The sequence below is a fragment of the Drosophila miranda genome, chromosome 4, assembly GCF_003369915.1.
Source record: "Drosophila miranda strain MSH22 chromosome 4, D.miranda_PacBio2.1, whole genome shotgun sequence".
In the NCBI taxonomy this organism is placed as follows: Eukaryota; Metazoa; Arthropoda; class Insecta; order Diptera; family Drosophilidae; genus Drosophila; species Drosophila miranda.
This window is the reverse complement of record NC_046677.1, coordinates 18149300-18170460: the sequence shown is the minus strand read 5'-3', so window position 1 is coordinate 18170460 and position 21161 is coordinate 18149300. Positions and strand designations below refer to the sequence as shown.

At 48.5% G+C, this 21161-nt stretch overlaps 1 protein-coding gene across 8 annotated transcripts; it reads right to left on the bottom strand.

Annotated features, from left to right (window-relative positions):
* Positions 1–5617: 5617 nt before the first annotated feature.
* Positions 5618–21129, bottom strand: LOC108162430 (rho guanine nucleotide exchange factor 7). 8 transcript variants are annotated; one of them, XM_033393832.1, is made up of 9 exons: positions 20897–21123; positions 15433–15834; positions 15159–15359; positions 14682–15102; positions 14376–14615; positions 10712–11132; positions 10406–10645; positions 8348–9184; positions 5618–6531 (listed from the first exon to the last, which is right to left on the bottom strand). In XM_033393832.1, the coding sequence occupies exons 1-9, from the start codon at positions 20998–21000 to the stop codon at positions 6338–6340; spliced, it is 3060 nt and encodes a 1019-aa protein (XP_033249723.1). In that variant the 5' UTR covers positions 21001–21123; the 3' UTR covers positions 5618–6337. The 8 variants fall into 8 exon arrangements, with proteins under 8 accessions (XP_033249723.1, XP_033249724.1, XP_033249725.1 ...); XM_033393829.1 differs by lacking the exons at positions 5618–6531; positions 8348–9184 and adding exons at positions 11866–14257; positions 20675–20833 and having other exon boundaries at positions 10552–10645; positions 20897–21128; XM_033393828.1 differs by lacking the exons at positions 5618–6531; positions 8348–9184 and adding an exon at positions 11866–14257 and having other exon boundaries at positions 10552–10645; positions 20897–21129.
* Positions 21130–21161: the final 32 nt, after the last annotated feature.

Below are 21161 nucleotides of genomic sequence, written 5' to 3'. Positions count from 1 at the left end.
TAACCGTAACCAGCCCCAGCCCAGCCACAGCCCAGTCCCAGTCCCATTCCCAAAACGCGTCTCTCTCGTTCTCGGTGTCGCAATGCGTCGCGCGCGCGTATCTTAGCCAAAGCAACCGCCTCTCTCTGTTATGGCCATATCCAAAAGCTACTCGTATTACAGGGTATGTGGTATAAGGTATGTGGATTGATATGGCCCAATCGGGAGATCTTTGGGCTTTGAGCAAGGTACTAATATTGAAGTGTGATCTCTTGGATATATATATATATAATTAAAATTAAATATAAATATAAATACTTGCATATCAAGAGGATGGCACAAGGACATCTTACAGTCGATCAGCCTTCGTTGTCTCCGAGCTTGTTCTTCTCTAGGTTTCAGTTTTGGCTGTCGCACATTGTTGGGCACATTTTAAAGTCTTTTTCTTGTTCTCGACCGTTTTTCTGTTTCTGCGTGTGGCTTTTCGCATCCCAAGGCACACCGACCGACCGATCGGCCAACCGACCCCTTCCCAGTCCATTCCATTCCGGCCAAGTCCATCCATCCCATAGCCATTCCATTTCTGCTCGGAGCTCATAACTGTTCTTGACGCGCTTACCTTTGAAATTAGTTGGTCTGGCCAACGCCAATGCCGATGTGCGTTTCGGGCCGGGCTGAGTGACAACGGCTACAACAGCAGCAGTAAGCGAGACCAACTAGCCACGCCTCCTCCGCCCCTGCTAATCAACTGCGTATTTCAATTTACCGTTGCCAAAAAAAGGAAGGAAAAGAACAGAATACTCGTGGAAATTTGTAGTTTCTTTGAGCAGAAAGTGGCTAAAACAGGGAATGGCACTAGAACCAGCACCAGGCACTAGGCACCAGCACTGGAATGGCCAAAAGGAGAAAAGTTCTACCGAGGTACTCGTACTTTAGTTAATTCAGATTTTTATGCGACACCCGTTAGTTTCAGCATATTATTGCCGTCGCTCCGCCTTGGTTATGGCTGGCTCTGGCTCTGGGTCTGGCTCTGGGGTCGTGCAAATTGTGGGAGCCCACTGTGCCATTTCCTATCCGTACCTATCCGGCGACGGGCCAGCGGCCACATTAAGTCATTTTCCCATTGAGGCTGCTCCAGATTCCCACACAATTGCTCTGCTTACTCCGCCTCCGACTCAGACTCCGACTCCAACTCCTACTCCGACTTCAAGCTTGTACTTCGCTTCTCCCTGATTTATTTATTTGGTTGGGTCTCACTAATTTTTATTTGCTTGCAATTTCCAGCTCTTTCGCCAGCTCTTTCGACCCCGCAACATAATTGCTCGAAAAGTAAAGAAAACAAAACGCAATTGGGCTCAGGGCGAAAGTGTAGTACGAGTATGCCGCCTTAAATGGGTCTGGGCCATTAAATTGTTTGGTTGATGAATCTCATTTGAGACTTTTGTAGTTTTTCGAGGTCTAACGATTTCTAACGATATAAAGCGGGGGTATACAGTTTAATGGGTGCTCCGTGAGAGCTATTCAAAGAAAGATAATCGCCGAAAGCTGCTCAATTAACAATTAACCATGCTTATGTCGAGCAGATCAAACCAGACTATTTATAGATTCATAGGAAAGACTCTGGGTACTCGTATATTGAATGCATTGCCTCGTCTTTATGGCTTTCCTTAAGTAAGCATTCTCCTAAACCAGCCAATTATGTTCTCACAATTCAGTTGAATATTTAACCAAACTATTTTGGACTTTCCCAAGCTTCTCGTTTCGAAGAATTTTCACTTTGGATTCCCAAGAGGGGAGTCCCTTGGCTTCGCCTGCAGTTCAGTGCCCCACAGAAGATCTCATTTCACTATCAAACCTCTAAGCCGTATCCAGCTGTGTCCGATTTTAGAGAGCCGAGGCCCCCCCGGCCCCTCTAGCCACTTCCATAAAAATAAATGATATACTCGTAGGAAGGGGCAGGGGCAGGGGCAACGGCAAAGGCAACGGCAACAGAGACATCCACAACAGAGACGGCAGACAATGGAACGTTTTACTAACTTAATTCTACATCTCGCATCAATCAAGACCCCAACACACCAACACACGCGCACATGTGTATGCATGCAGGTGCAACATAATTATATGATTAATAAGCCCCATTGTGAGTGTTCGAGTGAGTGTACGAGTGAGTTGGGTGAGCATGAAAATGAAAGTGCTGTCGATAGAGTGGGGATGGGTGGGCCCCGAGTAAAGAGCCGAGACGGGGAAGGCAAAGCGATGATCGCTGAGCATGCGGATTGCAATTTGCCGTTGCACTCTTCGAATTTTCTTCTACATCCCGCAATACTCGTGCGGAGGCCCGTTATGGTGGAGATATGGCTACGGCTGTGGCACCCCAGGGAGTTTCCATTGTTTGCTTTTAATTTTCGACGTGCGATCGCAGAGATGTGTAGCGCAGAGAAGTGCAATTAAACGCGGGCAAATTGCTTCGCGATCACTCATCTAGCGGCTCAAAAGATCCACATACATACACAGTCTTGTTATTAACACTGTCCAACCAAAACAAGTACAAATTACAGTTTGGTATTGGCACAATGGGAGGGAATACTATAAATGCCACTTCCATCTATCTGTCCATCTAAATTTTACTAGCCGATCTTCCCCGCACCAAGATGTTAATCTGCAGGGACACTCGGACCTTCGATCTCCTCCTGCTGCACAGTTTTTGGCTTTTTGCACTTTTTGGCCTGCTGAAAGTTGGTGTCAACTGGGCTTTCGTTGGACATTAATAACTCCGGTCCATACGTACGAGTATAATACCCGGCGCTTTGTCGTCTCGTCTCTAATGCATGCATGCTTTGGAGGTAATTAGGGTCATCTGAGAGACGACAGAGATGGAGCAGCACTCGGCTACCATATGGGTGGTTTGACTCCGGGCCAAAAGTTCCGTCAACTGGCAGCTGACAAATGTCAGAGCAGAGAAGCAGCCTCGTGAACGGGCTAAACCTTTTTTAATAGTCATGCCCTATAAATATATACATAAATACGTCGACATACCTCGAATGTATGTTGCAGCAGCCGGGGGAGAGTAGATCCAGATCCAGATCCACATCCAGTTCCAGCACTCGGTCGGTTCAATCAGATGTCAGAAAAACTTTGCATGGCCCGTGAATTGGGTTAGAAGCATCGCGTTGCACAGCCATGGATGGAATTAAGTTATCGATGCCAAATGCCAGTTGCCAGATGGAGATGGAGATGGGGCTGCTGCGAATGTGCTGAAACCGTGCTAATGCTAAGGAGGGTATCGATGATGGGTCTCTCTGTCTTCACTTCACTTCGCTTTGCTTCTTCACGATCCCCGAACATCATCGAGATGACGAGCTGTCGGTGCGATGCGATGGCCAATGTGGGTCGCCACTGGAGCGTTGATTTGCCACTTCTGGCAGCGTGTCATACGTGTATAGCTCTAAAATTGAGACATACTCGTAGGCATTGACTGGAGTTTGTGTACGAGTCTCCGAGGAATGAGGCAACATCGATCTGATCAGCTGCCACCAGCTTTCGGAGCGAGAATCGATCTGACAAAATGGCTTAAGCCACTCCGTAATGGCTCATCGACTGCCAGAGGCCTGCGATCGTCGAGGCAGGCAGCTCTGTATAATTAAATGCTTGCTAAGTAAAAACTATAATCAAAACATACTTTGATTCCCTCGCCTTGATCAGTGGGTTGCTGAAAAATGCTTATTATGCTGGACAAGGCAAAGAATAGATTAGTTGCTGGCAAAGTAAAATTATAAATAATAATAATATGCAACTCTTGTAGTGCGTATAAAATCGTAGAAAATATGCCCTGATTATTAGTACAAGAAGAAAAGTGTTGATAACTAATTGGAAAGTTATTCAGCAAAGCCCTTTCTCCCTGCGGGCGGCTTCCGTTTCCCACCAATCCAATCCCAATATAATCCAAGTAAAAGCCACAAGGGGATCAATTTCGGATTTAAATGAAATTGAATATTCGAATATTCATATGCAAATTTCACACAACAAACAGAAGCAAATTGAGAGCCACAATTAATTGTGAATATGGCATCAGATGGCACCGGGAGACGTTAAGGGGGGAATGGCAGGCAGTGCTCTTTGTCTCTGTGTGGCTACGTGGCCCCACCAAGTAGTAACAATAGTTAGGCCAAATTAAACAAGCCATAACACACATCTGGTGTATGTACTATGTATATGTATGTACATGAATATTCAGTGCGGTTGATTGCGGTTGCAAATTATAATTTCAATTTCGAGCCAGGGTCGGGTCGGGAAAAGTTACCCAGCCCCGACCAAGTCTCAGATGGAACTGGGATGGCGTTCGCGGACGGGGCTGACTTGGCTGACATCCCATGGCAGCGTTGAAAATCGGCCAACCAGCGAACCATTGGGATTATTCAGAGCGGCGGTGGGCCTCTTAAGACTTTAAGCCATAACCGAAAGGCTAGGACCCAGTGCGATAATTTCAGTTTTATTTTTTCTTGCCTCGCGGGGGATCTAATACAGACAACGGAGGACCCGGCATTGCTACACGCAGAGAAAAACATGCTATAAAAAATTCAATTTTTGAATAATTTTCAGAAGAAAAGCAACACGGCTTTTATGTCTTTTAAATTGGCCGTAAACTTTAGAATTTCTGATTTGGTAAAAGCAAACCATCATGCGAGCATGGGGCATCCCCTCCACTCTCCACGTGTAGGCCTAGGTAATCGCCTGGTAAGTAGTAATTGCTAATTACTAATAATTTAATAGTTGGAAAATATGAAGCCAAACAGCAGCGCTAATGATCGTCATTAAGTCGGCCCAGGGGCCCACCATCACCAACGTCATCTTCAACCATTTGGCTAAGCAGCTGCAATAAGTCTTGCTAACAGGCCGAGGGCTGGAGGAGGTGGAGGCCCGACAAATGCAACTGGAAAGGGAAGGGAAGGGTGGTCGGTGCAGATTGCATGCGAAAACTTCCGCAAGTCTTCACATCCGCTGCCTCACGACGCGGCCACAACACATGGCGCAACACAGAGGGCAAGGCGAGGCAAGGCAAGTCCAACGTTTCCTCACGCCCAAGTTCCACGGCCCCAGGAAGTGGAAGTGACACATTCCAAGCCGATCAGCCAGCCAGACCGACTAGCGCTTGCATTGTTCTCAAATCCTTACTGACATACTGAATTTGTTTCGCCAGCATTGTCTTGGTGTTGGTCTTGGTCTTGTCTAACGCTTGCTGTTCATTTGTCGCCAGCTGCCTCCACCGTTGCATTTGCCGCTGAGTGATTGCAATCTCATTATGTTCGTCAGTAGTCCGACATGGACCTCCACACAGACAGCAGACAGAAGACACTAGTCGGAGATGGAGATGGAGGAAGCAGAGCAGAAAAACCTGCCTGAAAGGCATTCCGAATTATGCAGTAAAATTGTCAAAGAAGCTGTGGCGTGTATACATTGTTTTACACTTGTTAAATCATTGTCATTCTTCAGATTTGGTTTAGTTTAGTTTCCGTTTTTTTGCTGTTTATGTGGGCTCCGATTACTATCTGGATCCGCGACGCGCCTCGTTAGAAGACTGGCTCAATGTGGAAATCCCTCGCAGTAGTATAGGTTTATTTAGACGCACTTAAAGCCACTGTTTATATGTTTATCCTCGTGTATATTATTCAGTAAATGTTCTACGTTTAATGTGTAAATACAACTTCTGTTGAGCGTTGTTTCAGAACTCGCTTAATTCGAATACTAAACTATTGGCACATTTCAGAATTTTCTTACTGAATTTCCATATTTGGAAAAGCTGGCATGCAAACGAAAAGTGCAGATCAAACTGGGACTATCTATCATAGCTTATACGAGCAACATGGATCGCTGCGATGTGGCAGCTGAATCCAAGCCAATGCAGAGTGCAGAGTCGGCATCTTACAGTGCTAATGCTGATTAGCTCTAGTCTAGTCTATAAATGGGTATACACTCTTAGTAGATTGCATTGCTGAAAGCATAAACACGAGCACACACCCAAGTCGTTAGATAATTTAGGAGTAGGTGGGTATGCACACGACAGTAGCTGCTGCCTAGCATAACATTTGTTCACATACAGTTTGCGTATTGTCCGTTCACGAATAAATATACATTGAATATAGATATAGGTATGCGATGTACGATATATACGATTCACAAAGTCCATTGGTAGATACTATTTTTGGTACACACTCTCCGACTGCCCAGGGGGATGCAAAGTAAAACATTCTTATAGGTTTTAAAATTTAAAGCTAGGTAGAAGCGGCGGCGGGATTTTTTTCATCGGAGTGGGCGAGAGGCCGTGGCTGGGGCCGTCCGTCGATGGATGCTACTTGCATAGTCAACACTTGGGGGTGTTGGCCCCGCTGCTCACGCTGCTCGTCTCCAGGTGCTGCATGAGCAGCTGCTGGAGGTCGGCGCGCAGGGCCCGCTCCTCGTTGATCTGCAGCTTGATCTGGGACATGTCCTGCTGCATCTGGCGGATGGCGGTCCAGAGCTGGCGCAACGTCGGTGTCATGTCCTCGTTCTCAAGGCCTGCTCGGTTGTGGGATTTGGATTTGTATTTCAGGTGGATAAAAGAATAAAGAACAAAATATGTTAGTGTTGTGTGATTGGTTGAGGATCGGATCGGATCAGATCGAATAATGATATATGTATGTATGTAGGAGGGGGTGAAAAGTGATACAAATAGATGTCTATGGCTATGTCTATGTATAATGTATACGAGTATGCGTAAATCATAATTGTAAGCTATCAAAACGGAAATTAAGAAAGTGCTAGGAAGAATTGCTGCTGGTAACGTATCTTATATCGTACACTATGTAGTTCTGGATCCACAACTCAAAGCTTGGCTCCCGAATTGCAACATTTAGATCTAGATCTAGTCTAACTACAATACATCAAATTATACTAGGTATGTTTCAAAAGTGTATGTGAGTATATGGACATAAGTATAAATATTAATGAACAACACACAACAGCCACACAGACAAACAATGGGAGATTCGGCTTGTAAAGGAATTTATTCATAATTCGTTTTGTTTCGTTTCGTTTGAATCATCTCACTCGCCTCTCGACTAATATCAATTCAATTCGAGTACAATACAAACGTATAAACTGATTAATAGTAGATTATAAGGTAGTTCATTTGGTTAGACAACGTTTTCACAAAACACTTACAAATACGTTGGGGAATCCGTTTCGTTTCCCTCGTTTAATAATGCACAACAGTAGGTTACTTTGATTTAGTTGCTGGTTTTAGCTATGGCTAAGAAACTTGACTCGGCACAGGGCTCGCCTCTACTTGGAGGCCTCTCAGCGCCTTTGATTACACATTGCACGTTCTTTGATTCGAATCATACTCTACGAGTATGCTAGGCAGGTAACGCGACTACACACGAGTACAGGTAATAAATATGTATGTAACTGGGCAGCAGTCTTCCCATTTTGGTTTAGTACGCACAAACATAAATACGATTACGAGTAGATGCAAGTGTTTATAGTAGTATAAATATAGTTTACGCTATGGCAAAGGATAATCTACCCAAGTATACAAATATAGAGCTATAGCAAAACGTATTCCACTTTCGCATGGCCGTACACTAATACAAAATATAGGGTCTAAAGCCGAGGACGGAAATATAAAGCCTTTCTGTTCAGCCTAAACCATTTGTTATATAGCCATTGTTATATATAGCCAGAAGCCAGAATCCAGGAACCAGATGCAGTTGCAGTTGCTGTTGCGGGCAAGTAGCCACACAAATGGATGGGATAGCATCCAAGAGCTAGTCTCTATTTCGCTTAGTCTTGTCGCGGAGGCACACAACTACAAGGGGCACACACTCGTATTACAATGTCAGCTATGGTAAACACACACAAACACTACTCGTAATTAAATATAGACACATCAAGGCGGCGCTTATGGCTAGGCTAGGACTGGCAAGTAATTTGTACAAACATTTGGTCAAGTGACGAGGAGCAGCCTCTGGTTTCTAACGAATTTTCTCTGGTTTTGTACAAATTAGTTGTCCGGTTGCTCGAAACATTACGATCTAAGGCTAAGGCTAAGGCTTTTGGCATTGAAAGCGTTGAGCAGCCAGTAATCAACTAAAAATAATTAAATATTCTTCAATTATCGCACACAGAGCGCATTCAAAGCAAAGCTGGAGCAACAGCTTGAGCTGAAGCTGGAGCCGAAGCAGACGGCAATGCGGGATGCGAATGCTGATGCTGATGCTTATGCAGATTCGGATTCGGATGCAGATGATTGATGAGGCATGCCCCAACCACACAGACTCAGGCCAGACTCAGACGTGGTTGATCTTGCGCCACTGCTTCATCACAAAATTACCGCAACACCAGCTGCCCGACTGCCGCTTGGTACCGTCAGAGTTCAGCTCCAGGGAGGCCGGACCCGCTCCGTTGCGCAGCAGTGAGGCACATCCGTGGTCCCCGCGCTCCACATCGCTGTCGTCCGACCGCTCGGCTCCGGCCAGCTGCGGCGTGCTCCGCTGGAGGGTGCTGGTGCGCAGGGCCCCGCCGCAGTTCATCAGGTAGCCAGCCCCGTAGCCGGCATAGCGGTGGGAGGTGGAGGTCTCGAAGGATCGGTTCAACCGCCGGTCGTAGAGTCCGGGATGGGCAGCGGTTCCATCAGGATTCGGCTTCACAATGGTGGTGGTGCCGCCCGATCTCTGATACGATTGCTGGGCTACTAGCTTGGGGGCGGGCTTGTTTTTCCTAGGCAACAAGGGCGAAGTGCATACGTTGTCGTAGCCAGAGCCGAAGCCGCTCTTGAGTCGGTTCAGGGACTTCCTGGTGGCCCGTTCCTCGGACAGAGCTCGCTGGTAGTCCTTGATCGAGGGCGAGCCTCCGCCCGCCCCTGTGATGGAGTAGCGCTGCCCAGGGGCCGCGTTCAACGAGGAGGACACCGAACTGGAGTAAAGGTTGAAGTTGTTCGGGCTGGCCTCCCGCCAAATGAACGAGGAGTTCAGGCTTCCTGCCGAGTGCTGGCGGCTCTGTTGCTGCTGCTGTTGATGGTGCTGGTGTTGCTGCTGCTGCTGGTGCTGTGCCTGGTTGAGGTAGGTGGCATTGGCTATGAAAGGCAGCTGAGGATTGGAGGTCGAGAAGGTCTTGCTCGTTTTCAGCTTGCCGCCGCGTATGGGCAGGCACGGAGTCCAGGGTTGCAAGACTACAGAGGCGTTCGGTTCGGTTTGGTTCGGTTCAGGAGTTGTTGGAAAGAGAGAGAGAAAAATGAAGATATTTGAAGAAACGGAAAAACGAAATACCAACAGCGACAACAGGAAGGACGCAGAACCAAAACCCAAAAACTAAACACAAATGAAAGGAACCCAGAACGGGGAGCACAATCAATTTACAACGCCAAAGGAGACAACAGCAAACATACAGACATACGTAGAGTGTGAGGATAAGCATAAGTGGGATGTAAGATGTGGGGATTGTGTATGGATGGAGGTGGAGACCGAGCCAGGAGAGTGGACAGATACCAGAACCAGATACCAGCTACCAGGTTGGGGATGAGAACAGAACAGAACAGAACATAGGGAAGTACTTTAAAACCATTAATGACAGTTAGTGTGCGGCATTCAGCCTCTCCAAAGAATATTAAACCGAAAACCCTGGCCAAACAAGTACTTATACGAGTAATGTGCGACTAGGGGCTTGGATGGATATGTGGATAGTGTGTGGTGGAGTGAACAGCGATATAAATAAATTAAACTAGGGTTTACATAGGTAATGGGATAACAGAAACAGTATTTATTCAATGTGGGAACAAAACAAAACAATCCAAGTTCAAAACTGTACAAAAGAATATCAGAGATTTAACAAAAACGTTGGTTCCTCTCTCGCGCAGAGCATCTCCCTCCATATGCGAGTACACGAGTAGCTTAAAACGAAACATTAATCGCCAATTGCCAATTCTTCAACTAAAACATTACAAATCAATAGTCTCTCTTAAGTGTTAGGTTTGGTTAACAATTTTTGAGCTTAAAAGTAAATTTTCGCCTAAGCCTAGTACGAGTACAATAGTCGCTTCAATTTGGAAACCTCTTCTTCGTGGTTTAGTGGATAAATTGATGGTTCTTGGTGGTTAAAAAGGAATTAAATTAAACAACTAAAACAGCAAAGTGATAACGATATATTAAGCCATTTAAGTGAGTGTGTGTGTTTGTGAGGATTGTACAGCTGTGTGTGGTGTATGTGAGTGTGATAAGTAAAATAATTAAGCAATATTCAAACTATTTTTCAATTTAGCTTCTTGCTTCTTCATCAAATGATGGTAATTTGTTTGGGAGTTCATGGCACAACACGGAAAGGTTTACAAAGCTGGCAAAGATGGCTACAGCTTTTCGCTAGATGAGGCACATGTTCGGCGGCCTGCGCCACTTACCCGAGTGTATGGTGTTCCTGGCGCTGTTCTGGTAGGCGGCGCAGTAGGCCTCGAAGACGCGCAGCACCAGGGCATCCTCCTCGAAGGTGGGCTGGTTCTTTCGTCCGCTGCAGTAGCTGGCCAGGGCGTTGGAGGAACTGCTGCTGCCGCCGCCACTGCCACCGCCTCCGCCGCTGGAGGTATTCAACAAACTGGGGCGCAGCGGCGGCGTAGGACGCAAACAGCTGATGGTCCAGTTAGCTGAGGATTTGGAAACGGCACACATTAGTGGGACGGATTATTTGGAATCTGTTGGACCAGACTCACCCTTTGTGCTTCCTTTCCTTGCGCTTGGCCCCCCCGTTGTTCCCGCTGCTGCTGCTGCCTGCTGGGCCGCCGGGCTGCCGTCCGTGGCTGGTGCTGGGCCCGGGGCTGTCTTGCTGCTTGGTGTCTGGGCTGAACTTGATCTGTGGCCGGCCGCCCCCAGATGACTTGGCAGACTTGGTGGTTGTGGTGGATGCAGAAGATGTGGTGGAGGCTGAGTGTGCGTGTACTGGTTGTAGCTCAGGTGGTGGTTGAAGGACTGGCTCCGTTTGTGTTGTGACATCGAGTTGGTGGCTGGGGAGCCCTGCAGGCTGTTGCCCGCGCTGCTGTTCGCGCTCCCGATGCCTGGCGGACCGGACGGCGCCTGCTGACGGCTTCCTGGCTGCGGAGGCAGCAGCAGGCTGTGGCTCGATGGCGGAGACATCTGCAAAGGAAAGATACACCTCATGAATACTCAACAATAAACAGTAATCAGTCTTTAGATCAGAGGATCAGTCTTGGCGGAACGGCTGCAATAACAAAAACAACGTACAGGCGGCAAGCAGTCCTGTGGCTGCAGCGAGCAAAGCGCAGCAAGCAAATCGAATCGAATGCGTTTTCTCTTTTAGAATTTGTGGATCTTTGTGGTGCTGAGCGTTAGATAAATGTTTTGTAATTCGTTTGGCTACAAAGATGGAACCTCAATGCAAAAACAACGCCAAAAAGTAACATAATTTCTGCAGGGAATTTCTGAACAGGAATGATTAGTGGACGAATAGGATGGCCCCAGACGAGGTACTGGTTCACTTCTCCGAGTACTACGCCCAGAATTCATAGCTATCCAGATATGCAGAATATCCCACAGTCTGTTATGCGAACAAGAAACTAGTTTCGGGCCATACACGGGTTAGTCAAGGATGTGATGATGAGGAAGCGTTGTGTGGATGCGATCGTAACTTTTGGACGTGCTGCTTTTTGCCAAATGTTTTGTTTGCCGGTTCGAGCATTAGGATTTGAGTTTGAATGTGGAGGACATGAGAGAGCAAAACGAATTTACAAAACAATCAAACGGAACACGTGCACAAACGCCCGCCGACCAGGCCCCCCCACGCATCTCAGTCTCGGACTGAGACGAGCCGCCGGGCGACCTGTAAGGCAACACATTTCGGTTTGCTTGCCTTCTTCGCCCGCGAAAGCCACGCGCGCCGCACAAATGGGACAGTCGAGCGAGGAGGAGTAGGCCGGCTCGCTGGCATACGCCCCGCGAGCGGCGGACAGGCGGGTCGACGGGCAGCTGTTGGTCGGCGCCTCATCCTCGCTGCACAGGGGACAGCCAGAGGAGGCGGATGCCGTCGTGGTGGTGGTGTTGGTGGTGCTGGTGGTGCTCCCGTTGTAGTAGTCCACGCAGTTCTGGCACACGGAGCAGTAGAGGGCTCCCTCACTGTATCCGCTGGCTTCGAAGGAGCAGAAGCAGCTGGAGCACACGGATCCCGAGTCCTTGCTGTCATGCACCGACGGCAGACTCTTGTTGTAGGCGTGGGCTATGCCCCGCACCACCTCCGGGGGTAGCCGCTCCTTCTTCCACCAGTGCGCGTACATCCCAGAGCGGAACGTGGCGCGTGGTTCCGTGTCCAGCTGCCCCACTGAGCTGGAGCTGATCAGGGGATCGTTTGCCGGAGTGGTTCTCGTGGTCTCGTCCATGCTGGAGCTGCAGGGCAGGAAAATACTCCTGGTATTCACTTGAATCTGCGTTGAACTGACGACAGAAGCATTTTCCCCGGATGCCTTTCGGTTCGTAGGTGTGGTCGGCTCTTCTGGCAGCTCGTCGACTGTCTCCGCCTCTGCCTCTTCCTGCGTGGCCTCTGGTGTCAGAAACTTCTCCCGGAACATGCCGCACACATCGAAGCGCTCGGACTCCGCGCTGTCAGGGACATCCTGGTCAGTGGCGGCCATTGGAAAATAGGACTCGGGATTGGGGGGGTCTGGCGAGGCTATGGTGCAGCTTCCGGCCATGCCGCTGTCACTGGAGCGCGGACTGGGGCACTGGGAGCTCTCGCAGCAGCGGCACTTCGAGTGCAAATGGAGATCTGGATCCCGACGAGGCGGGTTTGGCGGCGGAGGCCGGTTGGACATCTGCAGAAACTGATAGCTTATGCAGCGTCTAATGGAGTCCCTGCTGCGCTCTGGGTCGGGTTCGCGCTTCTTGGAGGCGGTCTCGATGCACAGCTCGGTCGTTGAGATGCTCCGCGCCGCCTGATTGGAATCTCTTTGAGGGTTGCCTGACGAGGGACTGTCACTCTTGTGGGAGACCCTCTTATCCGAGTTGAGATTGTGGCTCTGGAAGGGCAGGGTTTCGCGCTGCAGCTGCAACTGCAGCGGACTCTCCAGGGACGCCAGATCGTCGTCGAAGTTGTAGAGCAGCTCCGCTTGCATCTTGTCGGGAGCGGTGAGACACGCAGCGGGAAGATCCAGGGAGCTGGAGTGCACGCCGTCCTCTGGCTGCCCATCTACGCTCTGGTTCTGCATGTCCTGCCGATCCTTCCACGTGGGCACATAGACCTCTGTGTTCTTCGACAGATTGAACCGGTTGCCCACGAAAATGCTTGGCATGCTGTGCCGCTCCGTCGGAGAGGCAGGAAGAGGAACGGGTGCCTCCTGCGCGCCCTGCCCTTGGGTGAGGCTGAGATCATCGGGCATGCTGGCCAGGTTCTCGCACGCCGTAAAGGCCCCGCCCAGGCGGCCCGCATACATGGAACTGGCGTCGGAGCTCTGCTGCTGAAGGGAGAACTTCGGGAGGAGCATTGGATCCTCTTCAACACATCTCGTAATACTGCCGCCGGCGCCCAGCTCCAGGGTGGCCGTGGAAGTGTGAACGCTGGAGTTCCGATTCAACGATTTGCGAGCCAGTGCCCGCAGAGCCCTGGATCCAATGACAAGCGACTCCTTTTTCAGCTCGTTCTGGGCCAGAACCTCGTCGGCATCAAGGGAATCCAGCTTGATGAGATTGATGGAGGAACAGTGTCTCCTGGACACCCCTCCATGGTCCACGAAAGTGCCAGTGGAGTTCCAAAGGGAATCGGAATCGTTCCTCTTGTTCTGGTAAAACTGAACGTATTCGAACGGATCCGAGTCGCAGGAATGAAGGTACTCGTCATCGAACTCGTCCTCAAAGCTCTCCGAGTCTGTGGGCAACTCAATGGCGTCCTGCCGCTCCAGCTCCGACTGCCCCGACTGCCCAGACTCCCCCGTTTCCCCGTTTCCATTGAGATCCTTGAGCTTGGCAGCCGCCTTGTGGCAGCGCTTCTTGCGCAGGGCAATGCGCATGAGATCGATGCTCTGGCGAGCCTGTGGGTACAGCAGCATCTTGACAATCGCACTCCTCAGTCCTCCGGCCCTAACCAGCCTGGCAAAGTGCGCACTGAGGTTCGCATAGGGCGCCGTGGGCGGATAGTTGCTGGGCGGGAGCGTCGTGCGCATTGGTCGGGCATTGGCCCCACTGGACGGGCTGGAGTAGTACGCGCAGAGCGAGAACCGCGTGCAGTAGCCACGCGAATCCAAGTGCTGGCTGAGCTGCTCAGTGGCCAAGATTCAGATTTCGGAGTAGAGTTTTCAGGGTTCAGAGTTCAGAGTGGTACAAAATAAATACGAGGTAATCAAGAGCATTGTTCGGTATAAACTCGTCACTTACGTGCGCCGCATTCAGCTGCCCCAGAGAGGAGTTGCTCAGGTTGCTCAGCTGCCGCTTGATGCCCATCGGCAGACTGGGGTTGTTGGCGTTCAGCAGCTCCACCCACTTGTTGGCCTCGCTGGGTCCCTGGCAGACCGCCACTATGCGGTCGATCAGGGGGCTGCTGATCTCGAAGGCGTTCTTGATGGCGTCCGTGTCCTCCAGGCGGTGAACGATGATGCCAGTGAGCGGCAGTTTGCCCTGCAGTCAACACCCATCGAGAAATACAGATTACGGAAAAAGGAAAAACAAAATAGCGATCCCCACCTCGTAGATGAAGGCGCTCATGCGCTGACTAACACTCAGGATGAGCAGCGTCTGGGGGAACAGCACAAAGTAGCGGTCCCGATGGTCAGCGCCCACGGCCACGCTGCCCATGTGTATGATGTCGCCCAGAGTACTCAGCTCCTGGCCCTGCCAGCCGCGCACTGGCCCTGTCAGAACCTGCAGCTCCAGCTCCTTCTGGCGCCGCGTGGCCGAGCAGGTGGCCGCAATGTCCTTGTAAACGGCCACACTGCGCTGAGTGTCGCCTCGGTCGGGGTGGCTGCTCTCCATGTGCCGCTCCAGCTCCTGCAGCATGGCTGAGTACTTGTCCAGCCGCCGGAAGGGCTTCGAGAGGCCCGTGGTGAGCACCAACAGCCCTGGCGTGGCCGCCCCCTGGCGTTCCATGTACTTCTCGAGGTCATCCCTGGATACACGAGTATATTAATATATATACGAGTATTGTACTGAGGATCCACTCACTTGTACTTATCCAATATGACTATGGCTTTGGGATGGGCTGCACAGTAGGCCTGGTGGACCTTCTTCATGAGGGGGGCGCTGGTGAGGAACAGCTTGCCCACGCGGTCGTTGCACTCCTCGATCTGCAGGAGCAGCTCCTCGTGTGTCCGCACAATCTCCACAAAGTTGCACATCAGCTGGGCGTACTCGTCCTGGTTGAGACTGTAGGGAGGAGCAAAGAACAAATTACTTTAAGAGAATCACTTTGAGGGGAAAGGGAAGGACCTGGACCTACATTTGGGTCTGTTGCATGGGCTCAAGGAAGTTCTCGAGCAGGCCCTGCAGTTCCGCCACATGGGCCCGCTCCGAGTCGAGGAGGTCCTTGAGCACCACCGAGCGATACTCCTGTATCTCCTCCGGCGGACGTATGGTCTCGGCCAGCGGCAGCTGGGCCTTGCACTCGTTCACGTAGTTGCTGGGAAACCAGCCAGTCTTGTCGTTCAGCGTGCCCTCCCACCAGCCGCCGTCCTCGCGCTGGGTGACTGTGATGATGTCGCCCTTCTTGAAGCACAGCTCGTCGTTGTTGCTGCCCATGAAGGAGTACTCGGCCTGCACTACCAGTGGATGCTCCATCTTCGGCTCTCTGGCTCTCTCGCTCTCGTCAGGGTTGCTCTGGGTCTGCACTGGATTGCTTAAGCTGAAACGAGGGGAAAGCAGGAGGAACATCTTCAGTTGCTGAACTTGAAAAATCATCAAAATCAAGCGGGTTTTTCAATGAAATACCCATCCATTGACCATCTGTGAGCACACAAATATCTCTATATCTGTATCTCTATAAATGTCCACATCTACGTCTGTCGGTCTGTCCAATCCACCAACTTTCTGCCGGCACCTACGCAGCATTGCAATTTGCTCTGATCATCGCGGATCGTTAAAGATTCCATTGGTTTCAGCGCTATCTAAACATTGGAATGGCCCCAAAAGAAAACAAATTGTGAAACATCTGTTGCTCTTGTCGGAAAAGGCGTGCGCAAGTCTCTTGACATTTTTCTAGCGCCTCCCTCCCCGCCTTGGCCCGGCATGCTGCAAGTGTCTGGAAAACTCGTGCGCGGTACACGACGGCCAAGGTCAGAGCCGCAGCCACCAGGCATTGGGAAAGTGTAAGAAAAGAGGAAACCACTCAGAGATTACGAAATCAGAACATTTGGTAGGCCAATAAAAACAATCAGAAGAATGGAAAGAGGAGAGCGGAGAGCAGAGAGCAGAAAACATATAAATCATAAACAACGACCGTGTCGTGTACGAAAATGTTTACGAGCCAATTCTTTATGGGTTGTTCGAACATTACTTTAAAAGATCTGCATGCGATTTCGGACAAGCAGAATACATTGTGAATCGAAGATTTTTTTATGGATATCGTTAAACTTAAATGGCAGACGATTCTCCCCGAGAGGAAGTGGCTTCGCAGGAGAAACAAATAGTGCAGATCTGTTGGTTTATTAGTTCAATATGTATATATATAGATATATATCTTCAAAATATTGAAATATTTCCTAGATATATTTATAACATATGTACGTGTCGAGTCACGCAGTGCGATATTAAATAAAGAAAAATTATTAAATTATTTTTTGTTCATTGCACTGCCCACTGTACCGAAACATTGTTACATGCTTACAAACGGCAGCAGCAAAAGCTCTGTAGCTGTACCGTTCTTTCGTTGCTTATCTCGCCCTTTTCCGTTCGCTTTGGCTCTGCCAGCAGCAACATCTAAGCTGCTCTCCCGCGCTCTCTCGATCTCTCGCGCTCAGTGCAAGCTTTGTTCGCATGGGCTCGTCTGTCCTTGCACCTCATCACTCACTACATTTGCACCTGTGCATGTACACATGCACCTCGAAACCTTCGCCATACGACACATAATACCCAACTTATTAATTAAACAATCAGCAAGTAAACTTATTAGAACCAAACCATGATCGTAAAGTCGCTATCTAGGCTGATAAATAATTTATAAAATATTGCGGGTATAGTTCGTGGAAAACTTTTCCCACGAATGATTCATCGCCTTTGGAAGCAGTTCAATAAATTGTCAAATAATGTATCTGGCAAATGGGGAGGTGTCCCTGATCAAATTATACATAATTGTATTACTTTTTGTCCACTTTCTGTATCCGTAACCTTTACATACTGCACATAGTATATGTATAATGTGTAAATATACATATATAAATAGATTAATCACATTCTTGTTGCTATTGCTGCAATGAGCAAACGCAAAAATATGAAAAACATGTTTCTATTTTGCCCAAAATGCTATTTTTTTTTTTGTTTTCTTGACTTGCCTACTAAAAATAAAAAACCGACGAAATTATATATAAATCTTGACGACTCGACTCCCTCCCATATGGCATATGGGAATGGGAATCCGGCTATAACGAGATATCGCGAGATATATGTACGTACAATACGCTTTCCGAGACTCTCAAACTGTTGGCCAAAAGACAAGTTCCATTACAGTTCCCGGGAGAGCCGAGGGCCTTCCTTTTGGCGAAAGTTGTCAAGATTAATCAGACGATTTTCCTCGGAATTCTGTCTGAGATTTTTTCACTGAGGCAAGGTCACGTTTTGGTTGCACACACGCGTGAAATGCCTTCAGATTGTGGCTACACAGCATTCGACTCGCACTCTTTCGATTATACAGAATTATAAGGAATATATTGTATACTTGTTCAACGATGAATTGTTGTACGAAAATTCGTCGTTTTCCGTTTTCCGCCGTTGCTGTTGCTGTTGCTCTCAGACGTTGCACCGCACGCGTTCATTGCTTCAGCGAAACTGCTGCGGACGACGAAACACAGAAAACAGGCGACAAAAAGCAGCCGAATTTTCACGGTTTTCCCTCCGAGACATCACTCTCACTCTCTCCTCTTCTGCTCTTTCTCTAGGTCTCTCTGTAGCAGTGTAGGATCGATCGCGAGAGAAACCTACATTCATGCGATACAATATATGTATCTGTTCTCGGGCGGATACAGCGCATATTTTCTTGAAAAATCAACACAGATATGACAATATGGAACTTGGCCACCGCTACAGCCACCGCCACAGCCTCCCAATTCGAAATTCCAAAATGGGGATCACTCTGCGAGTACATACTATATATCTTAATTTTGTTTCATTGAGAAATGTAGACCGTTGTTCCCCGTCGTGCTTTCGTCGTTTGTTTTTCAAAAACCCATTAAAATATTTCGCGTAGGAATCATAGCATATTTGCTGGACGTGATATTTCTATGTTAATGGTTTGAGAGCGTGTGCATACATATATTTATGATGTACGGAAGGGAAGGATTCACCTGTTCCGTTCAGTTCGGAAGATGTATGTCTGTTGGATGAAGGGGGACGTTGTAGATGTTCCTGCGATCTGGTATGGAATCTATGTAGGAGTTCAATCTCTATCTCTATCGACCATGTACTGGATACACAGATAAACCAAACATAGAATTAGCTATGCGACTTCCCCTGATGGCAACCCTGAAACCGCTTAAGTCCGTGGCCAACAATAATCAAATTTCCGTAGGTGGCAGCCGTGGCTTTGCAGCATCTCGTCCCCTAATGATGCAAGCAGAGAACAGATGCGATGCCGCCTCTGCCTCTCTCTCTCACTCTGTGGCTGTCTGTGCATGAGGGAGCACGAGGGAGGCAAGTACCACAGCCGCCACAAGCTGCAACTGCACACAATTTTAATTAATTCATTAAACCTGCACATGGCGCCGACGCAGCAATGTCATCCAAATCACAGAAACATATGTACATATGTATGTATGTGTACCAAGCCCACGCTCTCTAAATATAATTCTACGATATGATGGACTCTTTCGGATATTAACGATCTGTCACCGATGTCAGAAATCAAATGCACAAGCTACGGCTTCCGGAAATGCGCAATTTGACGGGGAATCAGTGCGAGCGTAGGGGAATACCTATGAGATCCCACGATGTGTATTTCTGGTGTGCCACAGAGAGCGTAAACAACGCCGAAAGTAGATTTGTTATTCTTTTTCTTTTTCTTTGTTTGCTCTCGCGCAAAGTCAAAGAAAGGAAAACAAAGTCAGCCAAAGACAAACCAAATTTATGCAGTTCTGCAGCCGGCGAGATCTCGTCAGGGCTCTGGTTCCCCTGCCCCTCCCCGCCACATGCAACCATCCATCTATCCACTCGGCGTATCCGCCTCTCGAATCCCCTTCAAAGTGTCAATACCGAGATTTACAACAGGCCTGAGGTACCACTTGAGATGCATTTCCCCCACCCCCCCATCCGCATTGGGGGTGCATACGAGAGTACGTTATATAGACATAATATAATTTGATTGCTCCGCCGTATTTATAGATATCTTCAGTTCGAGTTGCCGTTGCCAGTGGGAGGATTCGGTTCTCGAAAGAGGTGCGTGGGCGAGGGAGTTCATAATTTGATTTGATTTGATTGGACTTTGAAGTTCTCTCTTTCAGAGTTTCTGAATTTGAGCATCGTATTGCCAATGCCACGGGAAAAATGAGGTCAACAGCAACCGGAACCATGAAGCAGCGCTGTTCTGCTCTGTTCTCTTGGCATTCCCGGATGAAAATCAAGCGCATGACTTTTCTTCAAATATAAATACTCATATAATTCACGAAACGCTATCAATAGAGCGCAACAATAGCAATAACAATAATGCGGTCGAATGAAAACTCGACTGTTTTGTACCCTGTGTTCGCAACATTAAATCATCTTTGGAGTCTGGCAAAGAAAACCAAACTGAAACTTTTTTCTGAAATATATTTAAGCTGTTATTTTCTTTGAACCTGTTCTGAAACCTCTCAAGTGCACGATATACAGTAGAGGAGCGAATGTGCATTTGTTTGATATTTGCCTTTGACAGAATTTTATTTTGGCAACCGTTCAACTTTCGTTCGGGGCGACTGCTGGCAATGGTTCTCTCTGGTTCGGGGCTTTGAAACGTGCTCAACGGTTGCGTTGCCCCCTTCTCTTCCTTCGTCTTCGTTTCATCGTCGTCTTGCCGTGCAAACAAGCGGCAGCGGAGAAAGGTACATATGTACATATAGACAGGGATACCAGGCAGGGGAGCACCCACTTAAGGCGGGAAACATGGCTGAGGAGGCACGGATGCTACAGAGCTGCGGCCCCTGCTATTGACCCAATGGATTATGCAGCATAAATGGCGGGACACTTCAACCTCTGTGACCTGCAACCTCCACGAGACGGCGCACTGGGCCTTCCCTGAGCCGGCAGTAAATTACACTTGCATGAGGAGGTGCAGAGTGGTTCGGGGAAGTTACTTCTGCCCCGAAGAGCCTCGAGATTGTTGCTTTAGTTGCATGCAGCCCCGCTGACGCATCGACCGCGGGGAGGGCAGATGGGGCTTGCAATGGGCTGTGGCTATGTTGATGCCACTGAACCCTGGCTGCGGAATAGTCGTAGGAAAACCTGAGTCATCTTCAGGGCGCGCTTCAGGCCAACCTGTCTGGCCCTCTGCATCTACTCACCTTCAACTTTGCTTATTTGTAACAATCATTTGTTGCGCTGTTTGTTGCTGATTTCGTTGTGTTCGTCGTTTCGCAGCAAAAATAGAGAATGAGTAATGGGGGCCTTCGGATTCTCCCACCTTTCCACCACTTTTGTCACTTTTCACTGGCCCCAGCACACTTTTAATTATATACACAATTAGTTATATACTAAATAAAGCACACTCTTCGCACTGCATTCACCTATTAAGACAGGAACTGCCCGATTTTATATTTATCTTCAAAGAAAACACTACAAACACAACAGTTCGATGTTCGTGTGTATGATACGCGTTGATAACGTGCATACATTTGGAGTCGATTTGTTAACGTCTACATTATCACTTTAAACTTATTATTCACTTTTTTTGGGCAAAATTTACAATCTTTCGTCATATTTATTAGGCCAGTTCAGTGTGACTGCGGATAAAATATACCGTCCGACCGTCAGAAATATACCAAAATAACA

Excerpts from the sequence above, each read along its gene's own strand:
- LOC108162430 (XM_033393828.1), bottom strand. The coding sequence starts at position 21,000 with ATGCACGTTATCAACGCGTATCATACACACGAACATCGAACTGTTGTG. Across the intron at positions 15,835-20,896 it reads GGCAGTTCCTGTCTTAATAG|CTTAAGCAATCCAGTGCAGA; the intron begins GTGAATGCAGTG and ends CCCTCGTTTCAG. Across the intron at positions 15,103-15,158 it reads GTCATATTGGATAAGTACAA|GGATGACCTCGAGAAGTACA; the intron begins GTGAGTGGATCC and ends TCGTGTATCCAG.